This window comes from Phyllobates terribilis, unplaced genomic scaffold (genome assembly GCF_046119375.1).
Source record: "Phyllobates terribilis strain yellow unplaced genomic scaffold, ASM4611937v1 Scaffold_3__8_contigs__length_932513732, whole genome shotgun sequence".
In the NCBI taxonomy this organism is placed as follows: Eukaryota; Metazoa; Chordata; class Amphibia; order Anura; family Dendrobatidae; genus Phyllobates; species Phyllobates terribilis.
This window is the reverse complement of record NW_027362763.1, coordinates 357,450,036-357,468,897: the sequence shown is the minus strand read 5'-3', so window position 1 is coordinate 357,468,897 and position 18,862 is coordinate 357,450,036. Positions and strand designations below refer to the sequence as shown.

Genomic DNA, 18,862 nt, shown 5'->3' with positions numbered 1-18,862 from the left:
TCTCTCTCTAGGCCTTAACAGTTCTTTGTTTCTACAAAGTCTTTTAAGGAAAATCAAAGCAGGAAAACAAGTCTTCTCACCAGGCAACATCTTCCATACTGCCTCTCGGTGGTGAATACCATTCAAGTAAGCTTACCTGGTCCGCAGGCAGAGATATCTGTTTTCAGTCAACAGTCCTTGGCACTTGACTCAGTTCACCAAGTGTCTCATATGTCAGCATCACGGGCCTCCTCACTTCGAGTCGGCATCCTCCTGGCGGGTTGTTCCTCAGAGACCACAGGTTCTTCGTTCACAGAAGTTTCTTCCACCGTAATCATTTCCCATGCTTCCTCAGATGCTCTTGGAGCTGCCTCTATAAGTTCCTGTACTTATGAGTCACTTGTTTGCGCACAGTCTGGTAATTACGCTCCTCCTGAGTGTCGATCGGTCATCAGATCTGAATTAGACTTCAACTGTACTCCTTGGTACGAACTCTGGAGCCTCAGGACTTAGTTCACTCTCCTGAGGATGGTACATCCCTCCCCTTGACGGTCCGGGAACTACAACGGTGTGTTCTTCTCTATCGGAACTTTCAAGGTTACTATCCACTGCCGGATAGTCCCTTAGTCGATATCGGACGATGTTGGTCTACTTCTGGGAAGTCTTGTTGTGGTGGAAGATAATCACAGAGTAGTAGTAAATTCCGATGGACTATTCAGTTTTTTTTGGCTCCCGTTTCCAACCTTATTTCATACACTGGGCTGTCATCAGGTTTCCTCCTTACGACCACATACACCTTGTCTTCCCAGTACGAACGAAGTTTTCCTGGACCGCCTTTCTCACGTACGTTCTTGACTAGCACCAGTCTTCCCGGTGCCAGTTCTGCTCCATAACATTTTCGATCATAGTACTCCTTACTCTTGATCTGTCCTTGCGTAACCACTTTGGATGCCATGTTGTATGCCTCTGCCACCCTTTCCTTCCATTTCCGAACGTCCTCCGGATATGTTCTGTAAGTCTCTGGCACCGGAGTATCGAACATGGTGTCAATTGTCTGTCTTGGTGATCGTCCATACAATAGGAAAAAGGGTGAGTAACCTGTTGATTCGCTCTTTGTACAGTTATAGGCATGTACCACTTTTGACAGAGAACTCTTCCAGTCTTTCTTCTCATCAGCTGTTAAAGTGCGCAACATTGACAATAATGTCCGGTTAAAACGTTCACTTGTCCATTACCCTCTGGGTGATAGGGTGTTGTGTGGGATCTCTGAATTCTACAGTTCTTTCCTAGCTTGGCAAAGAGCTGGTTCTCAAATTCTCTTCCTTGGTCGTGGTGTAACCTCCTAGGCAACCCATACCTCAAAGCAAAATCACTGAAGATCTTCTCTGCCGCTGTTCGACCAGCTTTATTGGTGGTGGCATATGCTAGAGCAAATCAAGTAAAATGGTCCATCACCACCAAGATGTATTCGTAACCACCCTTCCACATCTGTAGAAGTAGAAAGTCTATTGAGACCATCTCAATCGGATACTTAGTTTGCATGTTGCCCATAGGTGCCCGGGATGATGTGTTGGGACTTTTATCTTTTAGACACCCACACTCCCTGGTTGTGTACCTCTCAATCACTCTCTGCATGTACGGCCAGAAGAACCGTTCATGGATCAAGCTTGTTGTCCTTTCCACTCCCAGGTGTCCCATGTTTTCATGGAGTTCTTTGAAGACCAACCTACAGAATACTCTGGGTAGTACCAACTGCCGGTTTTGTCCTCCTTTACGATACAGGATGCCATCTTCACTGAAGGTAGAGCTTCTTCCATTCTTTAAGACAGATACTGCTTGTGAATCATTATCTCTCTCCCGTTTACTTGGAAATAGATTTTGGTCCACATAAAAGTAGTATTCTACCAATTATCTGATCTTCCCATTGTGCTCTATGGATTTTTTCCTTGTTGAATGGTGATCTTGTTCTCTCGCTTTTATGTTGGTTTCCACCGTAAACGGACACCACAATGGTGTGTCTTCCTCCTGATAAGCTTGTACTGCTTGGGTTGTGCTCTCAATTGCATCCAGACTGACTTCCTCCAAGCATTCTTGCATGAACTCCTCGTGCTCTAGTGGCATTCTTGACAATCCGTCAGCATCCGCATTGCATTTTCCTGGCCTGTTCACGATGCTGAAATTGAAGTCAACTAGTTCAGCGACCCATCTCTGACCCGTTGCCTTCAGTTTGGCTGTAGTAAGGACATAGGTCAAAGGGTTGTTGTCAATGTACACCTCAAACTCTTTGCTGTAGTAGAGATAGCCCATTTCAATGCCAGGAACTCCAATTTTCCGGAATGTACTTTGTAATTCTTCTCGGCATCTGTCAACATTCTAGAATCATAACCGATGACTCTCAATTTTCCATCTTGATGCTGATACAGGGTTGCTCCCAGCCCAACTTGAGAAGCGTCACAATGAAGAACAAATGGTAAATTGAAATCAGGATATCCCAAGATGGCTGGTTTTACCAGGTAGTCTACTAGTTCTTCCAATACCTCCTGCTGGTCTGTTGTCCAGAGAATGGGCTGTTGGGACTTGGGACGAAACAGCGTTATTTCTTTTAAGCCCGGTCCTACCCACGTTCTTCGTTTTCTCCGTGGGTGTTGTTGTCTCTGCCGCCCCCCCCCCAAGAAGAGGTATAGTGGGGTGGCAATCCTAGAGAAGTTTCGAACGCAAGTATGATAGTAGGAGATGAATCCTAAGATCAGCTTCAACTTCCCGACGGTAGAAGGCCGCTTGTCTTTTAAGGCCAGTACCAGAGTGATTTCTGCTGGGTTGATGGTATATCCTTCTCCGGACACAATTTTCCCTTGAAATCGGACTTGCCTTTTGAACAGGTCACACTTCTTTGGGGTCAACTTAACTCTGTGTTGTTGATACCGCTGTAATACGGTCCTCACGTATTCAACATGCTCCCGGAAGGTTTTGCTGTGCACCACATTGCCATCCAAGTACCGCTGGCAGATATTGTCCCTCAATCTTTCTAAACAGGTCTCCATGCTCCTCTGGAATTCCGCTGCAGCCGAACTGAGCCCAAACTGTATGCAGATCCACTCATATAACCCCCACGGTGTAATGAATGCTGTCAAGGGTCTACAGGACTATTGAACAAACCCTTCGTAGTATGCCTTACCCTGATCGAGAACAGAGCACCAAGTGCTTCCTGATAGGCTATCCAGCATATTTTGGATCTTTGTTATCGGGTGTCGATCAGGTACTGACTCTCGGTTTAGTTCCCAGTATTCACAACAGAGTCTCAACGTACCGTCCTTCCACACAGGCAATAGCAGAAGAATAAGACGACAGACTTTTGGACCCAACCTCTGTTGATGAGATCTTGTAAATACTCTCACTTCACAATGTGATGGTTTTGGCACAGATATGTAACTTCTGGTTACTGGGATCGTGTCTTTCAAATTGATTTTCAAATGTACCGACAGGATACAGCCTATATCAGAGTCATCTTTGGAGAACGCATGACACTCTTCTCTCAGAATCTGTTTTGCTACCACTCGATCTTCAGCACACAAGTGTTCCAGGGGTACTGGGGGATCCCAGGACCCAGAGGTGGGTTGTGTAATTTCCTCCACTGGGCAATGCCTGTTCCTTGATGGGGAGACTGAATTCACTGTAGACCCCTGGGCTGGTCTCACACTGGCTGGATATACCATTTTAACGGTTTCGATGTGACCTAACACAGTCTTTGGATCCAGTCTAATTTTGTGTTTTGTAGTATTCATCACCGGTACGGTCACTTGAGCAAACCCACCAGTAGGAATCGTAAGCACAGTCTCACCTTGAACTAGGCCTTCCGGAAGTTCTGAGGAGTCTTTTGGCACGAACAGTCTTTTCTGGACTTTTCTTCACGGTTCTACCCTGATTCCACACCTCACCCCCACCATTTGGTTTGCAGGGATGATTGTTGGACGCAAGCCTACCTTGACTTTTTAGGTCCATTGTATTCTGTGCTTTCTTTACTCTATGAATCACGTTTTCCGCCACAGCGTTGGGTATGGCGAGCGATGTGGCGATTGCATCCACCACCAGCGCCCCCCTGCCTTGTGTTTTGTGATGACCTCACTGATTACATTATAACCCAGAATAGGATCGCCTGCCACATTCTGAGCACGAGAAAAGGTACCAAAAGCTCGATGGTGTTGCTGATTTCGTGGCCCCGAGTTGGAAAGTCACTTCCACCCAGCCTATGAAAAGGATTTCGGTCTGGTTGACAGCTTTGCCGTGGAGTTCCACTGGTCCCAAGAGGTTTTTTTAGTGACCGAAGCCAAGTGTCTGGCAGGTAGCGCCTTCTTCATTTAAAAGGGGCACTTGGGCTCTTGTGTCCCACAGTGCTTTTACGAGGAGTCCATCTAGCTGGCACTGTATAAAGCGCCTTTCACCGATTAGGCTGATGAGGCCATCTTTACTGACCGAGGAATCCTCCTCCCAGGATTACATCGTTTGACCTCCACACTGGGCATTAAGTAACTGAAGCCCCTGTCTCCCTTGCAGATGTTGTAGACGGGAACACACTTTGGGATAGTACTGTGGGAGCCATTTTACATCATGCACCTTCTGGGGTTTGTTGAGATTTGGATTGGCTTCTGGGGGCGGGTTCTCCGTGTCTTTTAACCCAAACGACCGTGACCATTGGCATTCCTTGGCATAATGTCCTTCCTCACCACATGCTAGACAGTGGACACACACCGTACTCTGATTTGATGAATGGCACGCTTCACAAGCCAGGTATCTTCTGTTTTGGAACCCCACTCCTGGGTCTGAGGGATACCGGTTCTGGCCTGGAGCGAAGCAACTTTTTCACCTCAATCAACTCTGCTCGCAGTTCTCCTATTACGTACTCCCAGTCAGCGCTGGTGGTCGTCTCTTTTGAAGGTGATTTAAGGTTCCCTCTCGGAGGTGGCACTGGAGGGTATCTGATTATCTTCAGACTGGCCACTGGGGGTCTCCAACTTCAGGTGACTCATTTTGGTGATTTTAGGAGCAGAGCCTTTTAACTTCTGTTCGCTCTCTGACTCCAAACTAGCAGCCTCATTAGTTTTTTCAATTAGGACTTTGTCCAAAATGCCAGGATCTTGTAGGTACTGTTTCAGCTGCAACTTGATGTCTTTGCTGATTAACCCTGTCCCCAATGATCTTAAGAATGTCTTCTGGACTAGTCCAGCATCAAACTTCTCCGATTCTACATCTCTGGATGCAAACATCAGTCTCTGAACAAGAAACTTTGGGGTGATTCATTATTTTTCTGTGAGAGGTTAATGAGTTGGTGGAACAATTCTGAAGTACTCTCTTCTTTATAGTGCCCTTTTAAAATCATCTTCAGCTGTGGCAAGGTCAATTGGCTTTTAATTTCTAGCATACTACGAAGGTCCAGTCCTGGGCTGATCGCTTTCACCACCCCCTCAACGATCTCATCTGGCTGGTAGCCTTTCTGTAAGCCTGCATTGATCTGGTGCAACAACGTTCCTAAAAGACAGTCTCTCTTTGTTTACATTCTCCAATCTGTCCCAGGATCTTGAATTCTTTCCTTACGGTGATTTGTGGTGTTAGAGAGGACTGTCTCCCTGATTTATCTAACCCGAGCAGGTTAAAAGGTTCTGTCTGAGTCTCTCACCTGTTCAGAGGTTTTGGTCGATTCCTCCAGGGCTGTTAGGGCTTTGAATTGTTCTTTCAATTCCTGTAGTTCAGTCTGTGGACGGAGATTCACGCTTTTGGTAATTGGTGCCGCCCCTCCATCCTCCAACTTCAACCTGGTTAGAAACTGTGTTAGTTCTTGGAGGAATGTCCCCATGACGTCTTCAGCTTATTTCTCCCCCAACTCATCCACTTTTGCATTAATGGCAGCTAACAGTTGCCTGCGGTTGTGTGCTTTGGAAATCTGTTCTTCTGACATCTTCATATGTTCTGCTACGGTTCTCAATTCTTCACAGGTTAACTGAAGAAGCAGCTGACTAATTCTGTCCATTTGTATTTCCACATTCATTGCTGCTAATGAGTTTTTCTTTAGGGCTGGTCCCCTTTAACTGGTATAGCAGAGTTGAGTTGAGGTGCTGTGCGGCTATGTTTTTCCAGACACTTTTCCTCTTCTCCCTCTACATGCCAATTCCCGCTCAGGATACCCCGTACGGGCCACCAATGTTACACGCATGCTGCCTAAGTTCAGATAGGGGCGAAACCGGTTACATGAATTCGTTGGAATCCTGGGGGAACCGTTACTCAGGGCGACCATAGGCTGCAGCTTCTCTCAGGCATACAATAGATTCAGTTGCTGACCAGACACATCTGACAAGAGTCTTCATAAATGGTAGAACAGTAACATTTAATGAGGCACGGCCAGTGCAATGCAAATGTCTCTTTAGGCAACAGGCTCCAGTAATAACAGTACTGTCTCCCTTGCAGTACACAGTCTATTATCCAGTAGCACAGTACAGCACCGTTTTAATGCATACACAACCACAGGATTTTCCTTCACAAGGACTCAATAGTACACATCATTCTTTTTCCTGCATGGAGATGGAGGGGGAGGGTTTGATGAGGGAGAAGATCCCTATGACAAGATTCCTTCCAGTCCTTAAATTTCTGCCCAATAATACTCTGCACTGTTAGTTCAGAGAGTCTATCTGACCCATGTTTAGGCGCCCTCCTGACCTGAATTCTGTTCACTTGCCTTCTGTGAGATACAAATCACCCACCACCTTTCTCTTTGGCAAAACTAATAAACAACTTCCCCACAATCCCCCTGGGGCTCTGCTAAAACACTCCCTGTCTCCTGTGACTGTTAACCCCTCTAGTTGCTGGATCCTTTTGAAGCAACAGCACTACTTCTACATGTCACAGTGAGATTTGTCTCTCAGTCTTTGAAACTTGGCCCTCCTGCGGAGCTAGGTGTTCTGTTACAGCTGCACACTGAAGGGGTTTTTATTATCCCATGCCAAATAGGATACAAATGATTGACATAAAATTATATCTCCAATATTCTGCACATCATTTTCGTCAACGACTTAGAGGAAAATAACATGCACGTAAACTGTTGAGCAAAAGGGTAACAATGTTTTGACTTTCAGGCTTCATATCTCACCATCCTCTTCTGCTTTGAATGTAAGACTACCATCATGGCTATTTCATACATAAATTTGACTTACCACTATTTAACATATGATTAGTTATGCATATTCTTGTAATGTCACTAATTTGGTACTGTTTTGCTCCTGGTGGTGGAAAAATGTTTTTTTTTCCTGTATATTACAAAATACAACCTGTTCTCACATTCCCTAATAGCTCTGTGTTATTAGGTTGAATCCCAAGTGAAAAGTTAATGATTCGAATTGAGGAGCAGCCATTAAGATTTCTCAAGAAACGAGAAACAGCATCATACAACTCATCAATAGCGTTCAAAATTGGCAAAATGCTTCATGCGAGTGCCATGACAGAAGGATACAAAATGAAGTCCGTCCATTCATTCAAAGACCAAGAGGTGGTCGTCCAGGTAAAATATTGGAGTCAATAAGTCGACACATCACAAGGTATATAAGTTCAGGCGCGAAAACTACGGCAGTGGAGGTGGATCGCATGCTTTATAATAGTGAGATCACAGACGTTCATGCAAGCTCTATGCAACGCACAATACACAAGTCTAGAATGGTGGCTCGAAAAAAGATGAAGAAGCCTCGACTTTAATATGGTCATAAGAAGTTTTGGCTCTAGTTTGCAAAAAAGTACGAAAAGTGGACAGCAGAAGATTAGAAATGGGTGATTTGGAGCGAGGAGATGAAAGTCAATAGACTAGTCTCTGATGGCTGCAAATGGATCTGGAAGAAAGAAGGGAAAAAGCTAATGGATAGAGAAATTGAAGGAACTTTCAAGTTCAGTGGAGGAAGCCTGATAAGGGGTCGTTTCACAGCCAAAGGCATTAGATACTTGACCATGATCTATGGTGGTCTCAATGCTGAGTTATATGTGAGTATCCTTCAAGATGAGTTACTTTGTACACTCGAGTACTATGGGTATGAAAAGGACAACAGTGTTTCAGCAGGACAACAATCCACAGCAGACTTCGAGATTGGCCATGCTGATTCTGACCCGGCTACCTGACCACTCCCTTCTAACTTGCACCACCAGCCAGCAGCTGACTCCGTAGCCTCAGCCCAGGGACCCAAGTGAAAACCAGAACTACCCCTGGAATCTGTTAAATGGAGTGGCTTGTGCCAACCTGTCCATGGAAGCCTTTTGTAGAGTTGGCAGGCAACCAGTGACAGAGCCTCATTACAGCTCCTTATATAGTGGCTCTTAGAACTACTCATTAAATTTTCACAGGTCACAATTACATGAAAGAAAATCTCTTCTATTTGTCATATATTTTCTTGCTTTTATTTGTGCTTATTCAGCAATCAAAATAAACCTTTTAGGCACAGGTAAATGTAAACGTGGTCAGGCACAAATAATGCTTGCAAAAATCGACGTGCTTACCGCCAAAGCAACCTGTGAAGACCCGGGGCCTTCCGTGGGCGTAACGCTACTCCCCGGGCCGACAACCTCCACTAGTGGCCCCCCGCTTTGGGCAGGCACCCACAGAGAAGGTAGCAGCAAGCTTCGGAAGCTAGCAGTCCATCGAGGTACAAGGCCAAAAGACCCGAGGGTCCTAAGAATTTCCATGGAGCCAGATTACCGGCAGGTTCCAATCTGGCTTCTCCGGATGTCTCCATGGGTTGAAGGTGATCAGTGGGTCCCTCCTGGCAACCCTAAACAACATCCATGGTCTGCTGATGGTCAAATGGAGCAGATCCTTATCTTTCCAGTCAGAGCCGGTACTCAGACTAGAATCAAGTAGAATACAAATCTGTCTTTTTGGATGACATGGAATCCATCTACTTTCCTGAAGGATGTCTCTCATTCTCCTTGTAAAGTCTTTCTGATTCTCTGTCCCAAGTCTGACTTACAAAAAACACGTTCCTTCTGCTTCTTTGGGTTCAGACACCTAAATGGCCGAACTGCTCTAACCCTCCCCCCCTCAAAGCCAAGTGTGCATTAGTGGAGGTATCTTTCTCAGGTTGACCACATCACCTGGGTCTACATGTGAGCTTCCCTGTGGTGAAGGCTCTGCTGGATCTTCTTTCAACACTTACACAATGGGCCTAAACTATTTTTGAACAATGGTTAGAGGCTCCTGTGATACTAATGAGATAGTGAAATGCTGGACATTTTACAAGTTAAATTAGTGTACATAAACTGACGAGCAAGCAGAACATTAATAAAACACAGCCAGCAATCTCTAATAACACACAATAAGGTATTTATCTTGGATTAACAAATTTAATCGTCTGGCTTATTAAGATTTTAGACTATCGTCCCACAGCCCCATTTAAATATATAGAACTGACTTTCACACGCAGAAGTTTCTTCATTTAATGTAATTTTAATATTTAAGAATAAATGTAATAGCATGAAAAGGACAAGAGTCTACGTATGGTACAATCAGGTATTTTAGTGAAATAAGTTAAATTATTAGTGCCATAGCGATAAAGAATTTAAAGGATACAGTAGCAGTTTATATAACTACAAAATTACAGGTATAGGGTTCGCTCACATCTGAGTATAAAACCGGTGAGTGCAATATGAGAAGGGGAAAAAAAAAAAAATCGCATTCCACTCACACCATTGTTGTTCAATGAGGCAGTGTTCATCTGCGAGTTTTTCCTCACCTTGATTTGGGGTAAGGAAAAAATTGCAGCATGCTGCGTATGGCCACATAGAATGGCCAAGACTCACCAATGCAAGTCATTGAGCGAGAGAAAAGAAAAAAATATATAATATAATATGATAAGCTGGGAAGATTATATATTATTATCATAATTTTTTTTGGGTGGGGGATAAGGGGGGAGTGATGCGGTAGGGGGTGTTTCTTCCCTTTTTAATAACCAGTGCACAGACAGCTGTGAAGTGATATTAATTGGCTGGGGAGATCCATGGAGATCCCCTTCCCAGAATAACAACACCAGCTCACAGCTATCTGCTTTCCCTCAGCTGGTTATTAAAAATGAGGGGACCCAACATTTTTCTCTTAAATTTGTTGATTTATTAGCTACAGAAAGCTACAGATGCAAAGCACTGATTAAATAGATCACTGTAATTTATCTATATGTGTATATAAAGATTCCTTTATTAGCTAGAAAACTAGCTTGAAATGAGAGAATTACTGTATGTAAAAGAGATGTTAAAAATGAATTGCATAAGGATCGCATACGCATGTCATACGATTGGTAGGTGAGAAAAACATGTACACTCCTATAGCACTCACATGACATACGGATGCTAGGCGAGAAAAAAAAAGCATGACACACGCCTGACACTTGCCAACTAATCTGGCTGAGTTTATATATGCAGATGTGAGCGAACCCTAAAACTGCAGGTTTCTAACGAGGGATAGCACATATTTGAAATGGATGAGGTTTAAATGTAGTTCCGAAAATTCCACTCATGTTAACTTTAGTCACTCTTGGGGGAAGATGAAAGCTAAAAGTCTTCAGGAGGTTGGTGAAGAATATAAAAAGCTCAGTTCTGGCCAGGTGTTCTCCCAAACAAATGCGATGACCTGTCAAGAGATGGAATGAATATTATTTATGAAAAGTAAAAAATAATTTCAACAGCCTTAATCTAATCTAGTAAAAAGCTTGTTAAGCAAGTTCCATAAAGGCATTGCAAATCAGTAAAATCATACCTTATTTTGAGATAATCGTAGTTTTAATCTTTGTTAGGGCTCATTTACAGAGCAGCAGCATGAACGGCCTTATACTTTCCATTGGATCCTTTATGTACAGAGAAATTCTCCTCCAAATGCTATTGTCATGGCACTGCTGCAGGATATCCCGGGGCTAGGGGCTCCTTCTCTCTCTAGCTAGGGGGGCACCCTACTTTATCCCTGCTCCCCTGATTACTTCTGATGGTGAAGAAGCCAGGGACACGTGCCTCGATGAGCTCCTAAATCAGCAATTATCTATCCCCTCCCCCATCCAGGGAAGTAGGGAGTAGCAGTGTATAAGAATACACAAACCAGACTAACAAGAGAAGAAGTCCACATGAAGGCTGCTCAGGAAGAGGTAAATAAACTACATTTGCACAAGACAGAAAGGTTGAGGACATTTCAAAAAGAAGCTTTCTATGCAGAGGGTGAAAAAGTAGGACATCTGCTCTCAGTGGTGGCTTCTGCGCAGCGGGACTCGGCACATGTATATGCATTAAAACAAGAGAATGGCAATGTAGTTACACAGGGGGGAGCAAATTTTGGAAGTCTTTAGGGGATTTTACAGGAAGTTATACTCCTCGCAGTCGCAACAGGTGGAAGGGGAGATTGATGCTTTCCTAAGGGAGGCTCACCTAACTAAGTTAAGCAACGAAGACCGAGATCAACTAGATGAACAGCTTTCAGCGGAGTAATTGGGAGAGGCATCCATGGCGGGGGACAGGGCACCGGGGGCAGATGGCATCCCAGCTGAAATATACAAAAACCTCAATGAGGAAATAATAACTAAATTGCTAGGGGTATTTGATGAAGTGATGGAGAGGGGAGCGTTACCCGCATCAATTAGGGAGGCCATTGTTGTGGTCATTCCGAAACCTGAAAAAGATCCACAGCAAATAGAGTCATATAGACCAATATCACTTTTGACGGCAAATACTGGCCAAGGCTCTGGCGAACAGACCAATCCGGGTAATAGACAAGGTAGTCCACTCGGACAAATCTGGTTTCATGCCAAATAAATCCACTGCTATCAATTTAAGGAGGCTGTACTTAAACATGCAAATTCCAGCTGCGGGTAAGAGTGGTGGTATCTCTAGATGCACATAAAGCCTTTGACAGTGTGGAATGGAACTACCTGTGGTCGGTGCTGAGTCGCTTTGGGTTCGGGCCAGTGTTTACCTCATGGGTAAAATTGCTGTTCTCCTCTCCAACAGCCAGAATTAAAGTGAATAACAAACTGTCGGAAAGCTTCCCTCTGTTTAGAGGTACGAGACAGGGGTGTCCGTTGTCCCCGCTGCTATTTGCCCTAGCTGTGGAGCCATTAGCTGCCAAAATAAGAAGATTGCAGGAGGTGAAGGGGTTTATATATGGGAAACCAGAGAAGATAGCTTTATATGCCGACAATATTCTACTATTTTTTGAAAAATCTTGGGGAAGCCTTGAGAAATGTAGTGACACTAATTGTGGGATTTGGACAGATATCAGGACTACTCATTAACTGGGATAAGTTATGTGTTCTGCCGATAGATGGAAAGGGTGACTGTACCGGGAGGTGGAACTATTTACCAAATTAAAGGTGGTCCAACAATTTAAGTACTTAGGGATTTATATAGCTCTTTCATTGATGACATTTGAGGAGCTTAATATATGCCCTTTATTACATAGACTGAGCACTAAAATCACAGCGTGGAATAAGTTACATTTATCGGTGGTGGGCAGAGTGAACCTCCTCAAAAGGATTGTGATGCCGCAACTGTTATATGTGCTGCATAATTCCTCCATCTAGATCCCAATGAGCAGGTTCCGCAGGATAAAATCACTATTTGGAGAATTAGTGTGGGGTAAGAAGAGTCCCAGACTTAAACAGGAAACACTGCAGAGACCGAAAGAGGAGGGAGGCCTAGCGCTCCCTAATCACTGGTTATACTTTCTTCCTGCACAAAGCCAACACCTCAAGGGCTGAGGGGAGACTATGGGAAAGGGACAAGTACCTGGCAGTTTGGAGCACTTAATTAAAATTTCGCCATTAAGTATGGGACTGGAGGCAGGAATCTTCAAGAAATGGGGATCGCATTACCATACCATACCATAAATCTAATACATAAAATGTGGCAGAAAATCAAGCAGATTAGGGGGGTAAAGCTAAGTGCCCACGTTGCAGAAATGCTGCATATTTTTTCCACTTCTCCCTGGCAGGAAAAACGCATGCGGATTTTACATGCGTTTTTCCTGCCAGGTAGAAGCGTTTCTCAAGCGTTTTTGCATGCATTTCTGCATGAGGGTTATCAAGCGCTTTTCCAAGCGATTTTAGCATCACTTGGAAAAGTGCTTGACAACTTGGTCACACTATATAAATCCATGCAACCGGCATGGATTTATATAGTGTGACCAAGTAATAGTTAAAAAAAAAGAATAAGAATGGTAAAAAATAACAAATAAAGATTATACTTACCTTCTGCTGGCCCCCGGTCTCCTTCTCCAATGTGTATGGTCTCCCTGGTGTCAGCGGTCGCGTGACCTGTAACATGACTAAATGACGTCATGGAAGGTCTTTTCACACCACCGCGAGCTGCCCAACACACAGGACGCATCGCTGAGGAGGTCGGGGGCCATCGGAAGGTAAGTATAATCATTATTTTTTATTTTAAATTCTTTTTTTTTTTACAGGTACCATGGTACCCGGGTCTGGATGAGAGTCTCCTCTTCTCCAAACCTGGGTACCATCCGCACATTGAATCGCTTCATATCCGCGTGTGCATATGTAGTGATGCGGATATCAAGCGTTTCAATGGAAGTCAATGGCGGCAATTACGCTGCGTGTCCGCAAAATTAATGGACATGCAGCGTATTTTTCCGCAATGATAATCCACAGCATGTGCACAGCATTGGGGACCATGTGGCACGTATTACCAAGCGTTTTTTTTAAGCGTTTTCGCTGCAGAAATTCTGTGGTAAAAACGATTGAAAAATGCATAGTGGGCACTCAGCCTAACTCACTTCACAAAATTTTCACCTATCTGGGATAACATCTATTTTCAGGAGTTCAGTAATATGAAGGGGTTTGGTGAGTGGAAAGAAATGGGTATTGACCTGATCTATCAGTTGATTTACATAGGGAAGGTAAAATCATATGAAATGTTGCAGGAAGAATTTCAATTCCCAAGCTAAACCTCTTTCAATATAGACAGGTTCAGCATGCATTTCAGACCCAAAGCAGAAGAGGGGCCTATTGGAATACAAATAGATCTGATGTTAGATTTTATACTTAAAAACAGAGGAACGAAAGGGGCAATATCTGAAGTGTATAGAGACCTGCTGCACGCCTTTCTTGGAGGACACCCTATCAAAGCTAGAACGAAGTGGGAGACAGACTTGAGAGAGAAACGACGATCGGTGGGAGTCTATTCTAGAATATAAACCCAAGTTATCCATGAGTGAGCCTGGGAGAATGTCACAGCTGTATGTGATCCATAGGGCGTATAGAACCCCTGATATGTTATTTAAAGCAGGGTTGAAGTCTAACTCCGACTGCTCAAAGTGCTCGCAATCTCAGGCAGACATACGGTATATGCTTTGGCATTGTCCTAGATTGTCCTCCTTTTGGATCATAGTGATGAACCGTATTGGAATGGTGTATAGGTGTATTGTCCCTAGGGACCCACTGACATGTATATTAGGGTACGTTGAGGAAATAAAAACAGACATGACCAAAATAGCAATTGCGAGATTGTTTATTGCCAGAAAATTGACTGCAAAATATTGGATTAGAGAGGAGCTCCCATCCAGAAGCGAATTCATTGCCCAAACAAACTATATAATTCAACTTGAAAAAAGTATTTACACCAAGAGGAATAAGCAGGAATACTTCTATAAATTATGGCAGCCATGGTTGGATAGGTTTAATTAGAGGAACACCTATATTTAACTACTGTAGAGTAAAACTCTTGGTAAACTGTATTGCGGAGTGGAGAGGGAAGAAGGAAAGAAGAAAAGGGGTAGAGAAGGAAAGGGAGTGGGGGAAGGAAAGAAAAGGAGTAAAGTAGGGAAGGAAAGGAAAGAAGGGGGGGGATACAATACAAATAAAAAAAAAGAAAGAGAAAGAAAGGTCTCCATGGGGGGGGGGGGACTTGCTGTAATATCGGTTCAAAGTTTTGTTATGTTTAATAAAAGTTTATCTGATTAAAAAAAAAAAAAACAAGGGAAGATGTACAGGGATAAATGAAAATACCAGTCATACAAACATGCATTCACAGAGTGGAACACTGGGAAGTATAGGAAGGAAAAACCAAAAAGTAGAGGATAAAGATATGCACACAGACAAGTCACCAAACAAAAGTCTTCTCAACAACATTCTGAAAGCCTTCTCAAACAACCAACACCTCCAACTCCACAACCAGGATGTATAAACTAACACTGGCAATCTCTGAGTGCCAGAGGAGAGTATATTTAGCGGAGGGGAGTGGCCAAAACTGAACAGCTGAAACCAACAAAGCAGGAAAGCTTCAGGAGCTCTTTACTGAACAGATTAACCCCTGCACTACCAGCAAGGAGAAAACCTGCAATGTTTAATATGATGGTGAAGTGCTTCTAACCAGTGCAGGAGTACATGAAACCAGACAAGCAGTCTTTTGGCCCCCCTCTGTCGCGTTATGCTCGTGACAGCCATGCTTCTAGGGGAGTGTATTGCTGTGCATGAATTCTGCAGCATGGCAATTTGTTTTGCTACTAGTTAAGGCTCTGTACACTTTAAATTTGTATAGAATCATTATATGGCCATCTGCATAAGCCCTTATGTACAGCACATGTTACACTACATAACACTTGCCATTAATTAGGTGTCGATTGTGACCAGGAAAGTCCTGGAGCAGGTAAGCCTGCTGAAAATGGTGAGATCAACTTGTTTAAAAGGCAATTTGTCAGCAGGTTTTTGATATGCAATCTGACAGCAGCATAAGAAGTGATAGAGACCCTAGTAAAATTGCCAAGAGCAGTAGTCATGACAGAGCTGCTGTCCAATTATGCTCTGGAATTTTACAATAAAACGGTGTCCCAGTCCCAGTGTGCTGTCAGCTTTGGGTTGCATAACACGCATCTGTAGTCCGAAGGCCTCGTGTCTCCAGGTATCCATCTTCAGGAGCCGCCTCACACAACTCAGGGGACACCAAGTTCATTGCAACAAGCAAAGGTTTACTGGTTAGTTCAAATTCATCAGGTTGTAACATGAGGGATAGGGCACCACACTTCATATTCCTTACTTTCTTAGCACAACATCTTCAGCCCTACCATTCATTCCCACTGGACTATCCCTAAGCCCACTGACTCCTTCAGCCCCAGGGATTTCCTGTCCTGTTCCGCAGTGCCTCCGAGATCAGCAACCAGCCCTTTACACGGTTCCACGTCCTCCTTCCCCTGTGCGGCAGTAGACACGATGTGCCCATCAGCCCCCACATTGAGTTTTGGGCTCCTGATGATGCCAGAATGTCCGCAAGGGATTTCAGTGCGGCTTCCCACTGCTTTAAATGACTGGTACATGCTGGCCCTAGCAGCCCACGGCACCTGAACTTGACCTTGTCACTGTACTTTCCTATCCGACAACTACTAGAAGGGGAGTCTCTTTTCTAGTCTAACCCCCTGCCTCTGTGGCCTAGCCCCAAAAATTAACCTTATCCTAAATCTTTTGTCCTTATTTTATGCCCTAGGTCCTATCCCATGTGGCTTACTACCAACATTCTACATTGCGACACATCATGCCTATTATACTTCACATTAACAATACTTATACTACACCATATCATATTACACACTAGACGCACAGAGATGCATGACAATATCCACACTAAGTGATTGTTGTCTTCAGGTACAGGGACAGGAACAGGGCAATACAGTCGACACCCTTACATTCCTCCCCTCTTTGAACATGGTCATCCTCGACCATCCAGTAACCTAGAATACAACAACGCATTTCTCAACACAAAATACACATAAGATTAATGGACCCTTCTTCCCGAGGTATATAGTGTCCATTGCGGATGATGCACTGACCCCGGAATTAAAGATAAAAGTTACTTGGGCCATTAGGCTGGAACCTTTGGGTTATCAGTTTCCTTCCCTCCCCCTTTTGTGAACAACAGCCCATTTTAATTTGCACAGTGTCGTCCCAGGTCAGATTTGAGGTCCCTTGGGAAAAAAGTTCATGGATAGCTAGGGGAAAAGTTCATGGAGCAACGGGACAGAGTTCATAGGGGAAATGTGCAGTCCACAGGGATAGAAAAAGATTCAGACCCTTAAACAGCTCACAGGCCCTCAATCCAGCAGGGACATATGCAAACATGAGAAAAACAAACTGGAAGGGGGGAAAACACAAAACTCTTCTGCCATCCTGGCTAACACTGGGGGTTTCCAGTACATCTAGAGCCTCCTGCCCTCAGAAACGTGGAACAATTCCTTCTTATGCAACGAGCACTGCTGAAATTGTTCACAGCTGACCTGTTGTTCTCCTTAACCGTAATTTAGATTCCACGGCCATTCTCAGACCCATGTCTCTTTGACACCTGATTTTCCCACATATATTGTTATATAGGATCCCTGGCAGATGTACACTACTGCTGCAGCACCTGTTGATCCTGATAGGCCAGGCCTGGGTCTTGCTTGTGGAAGACGCAGAGCTGGTGGTGTTTTCCCAGCTGTTCTTCGGGGTATGTTCGGTGGGGTCCGAGATCATAGGGATTGGAGCGGTGGGGGCGGGGCCCTGAATATCGGTTCCCTCTGTTGGGATTGGGCAGCTGCCTGGTGATTCACCTCCTCCGATTGAATAACTGACAGTGTCACCGCGTACCATTTTCCTTCACAAAGCTGATACAGTCCCCTTGTTGTAGGGTGGGCCCGTACCACAGGGAACAAGCATTGACGTACACAAAGTGGCTGGTCCTTTCTTCCTACGCAAAGCCGTATCCCTTCTCCCCATCAAAATACCTGATGAAGCTGCTTGCCATTCCAATGCTGACCTCTCCATCTCCAGGAAGATCTATTTGGGTCTGCATCACTTTTCCTGCTCCTTCTTCCCTTGGATCACTTGGGCTCCCCATCAAGCCATCTCAGGGTGTGGGGCTGGGGTCTCTTTCACATATATCCATAATAGGGAGGGGGGTGGTCAGGGCTATTTCCCAGACGGGCTCTATAGGGGTCAGAGGTTCCCTTAGCGCCACTGGTGCCTTCAAGCGTGCTGCCCTGCTGCAGCCCTTGGCCACGCAGACTCAGCCGCCTTGCATTCTGTATTGGTATTATTTGTAGATATACAGCACTCCTGGCGTGTGGTGAGGTGCTCAAGTAGGATTCTTACCCATTGCTAATATAGAAAAACAACTTTGCACTCAAAATGGTTGCAATGAATAGTGGAGACGTTTATTCAGGCAATCATAGAGGGTTAATCGTTTTCGGACATACAGTACAGACCAAAAGTTTGGACACACCTTCTCATTTAAAGATTTTTCTGTATTTTCATGACTATGACAATTGTACATTCACACTGAAGGCATCAAAACCATGAATTAACACATGTGGAATTATATATTTAACAAAAAAAAGTGTGAAACAACTGAAAATATGTCTTATATTCTAGGTTCTTCAAAGTAGTTACCTTTTGCTTTGATGAATGCTTTGCACACTCTTGGCATTCTCTTGATGAGCTTCAAGAGGTAGTCACTGGAAATGGTCTTCCAACAATGTTGGAGTTCCCAGAGATGCTTAGCACTTGTTGGCCCTTTTGCCTTCACTCCGCGGTCCAGCTCACCCCAAACCATCTCAATTGGGTTCAGGTCTGGTTACTGTGGAGGCCAGGTCATCTGGCGTAGCACCCTATCACTCTCCTTCTTGGTCAAATAGCCCTTACACAGCCTGCTGAAGGTGTGTTTGGGGTAATTGTCCTGTTGAAAAATAAATGATGGTCCAACTAAACGCAAACCGAATGGAATAGCATGCCGCTGCAAGATGCTGTGGTAGCCATGCTGGTTCAGTATGCCTTCAATTTTGAATAAATTCCCAACAGTGTCACCAGCAAAGCACCCCCACACCATCACACCTCCTCCTCCATGC

General features: G+C 44.3%; 1 protein-coding gene across 3 annotated transcripts in view; it reads right to left on the bottom strand.

Moving 5' to 3' along the window:
* The window catches only part of LOC141259389 (cytochrome P450 2J2-like), a 263,707-nt gene that overhangs the window by 72,381 nt on the left and 172,464 nt on the right, over positions 1–18,862 (bottom strand). Inside the window, exon 10 of one of the 3 annotated variants that reach the window (XM_073675297.1) lies at positions 9,429–10,624. The exons of the other annotated variants lie outside the window; for them this stretch is intronic. Coding sequence (XP_073531398.1) covers positions 10,446–10,624 — 179 coding nt within the window. The 3' untranslated portion in view covers positions 9,429–10,445. Of the gene's footprint in view, positions 1–9,428; positions 10,625–18,862 lie in introns of those variants that run through there. 3 annotated transcript variants of the gene reach the window in all.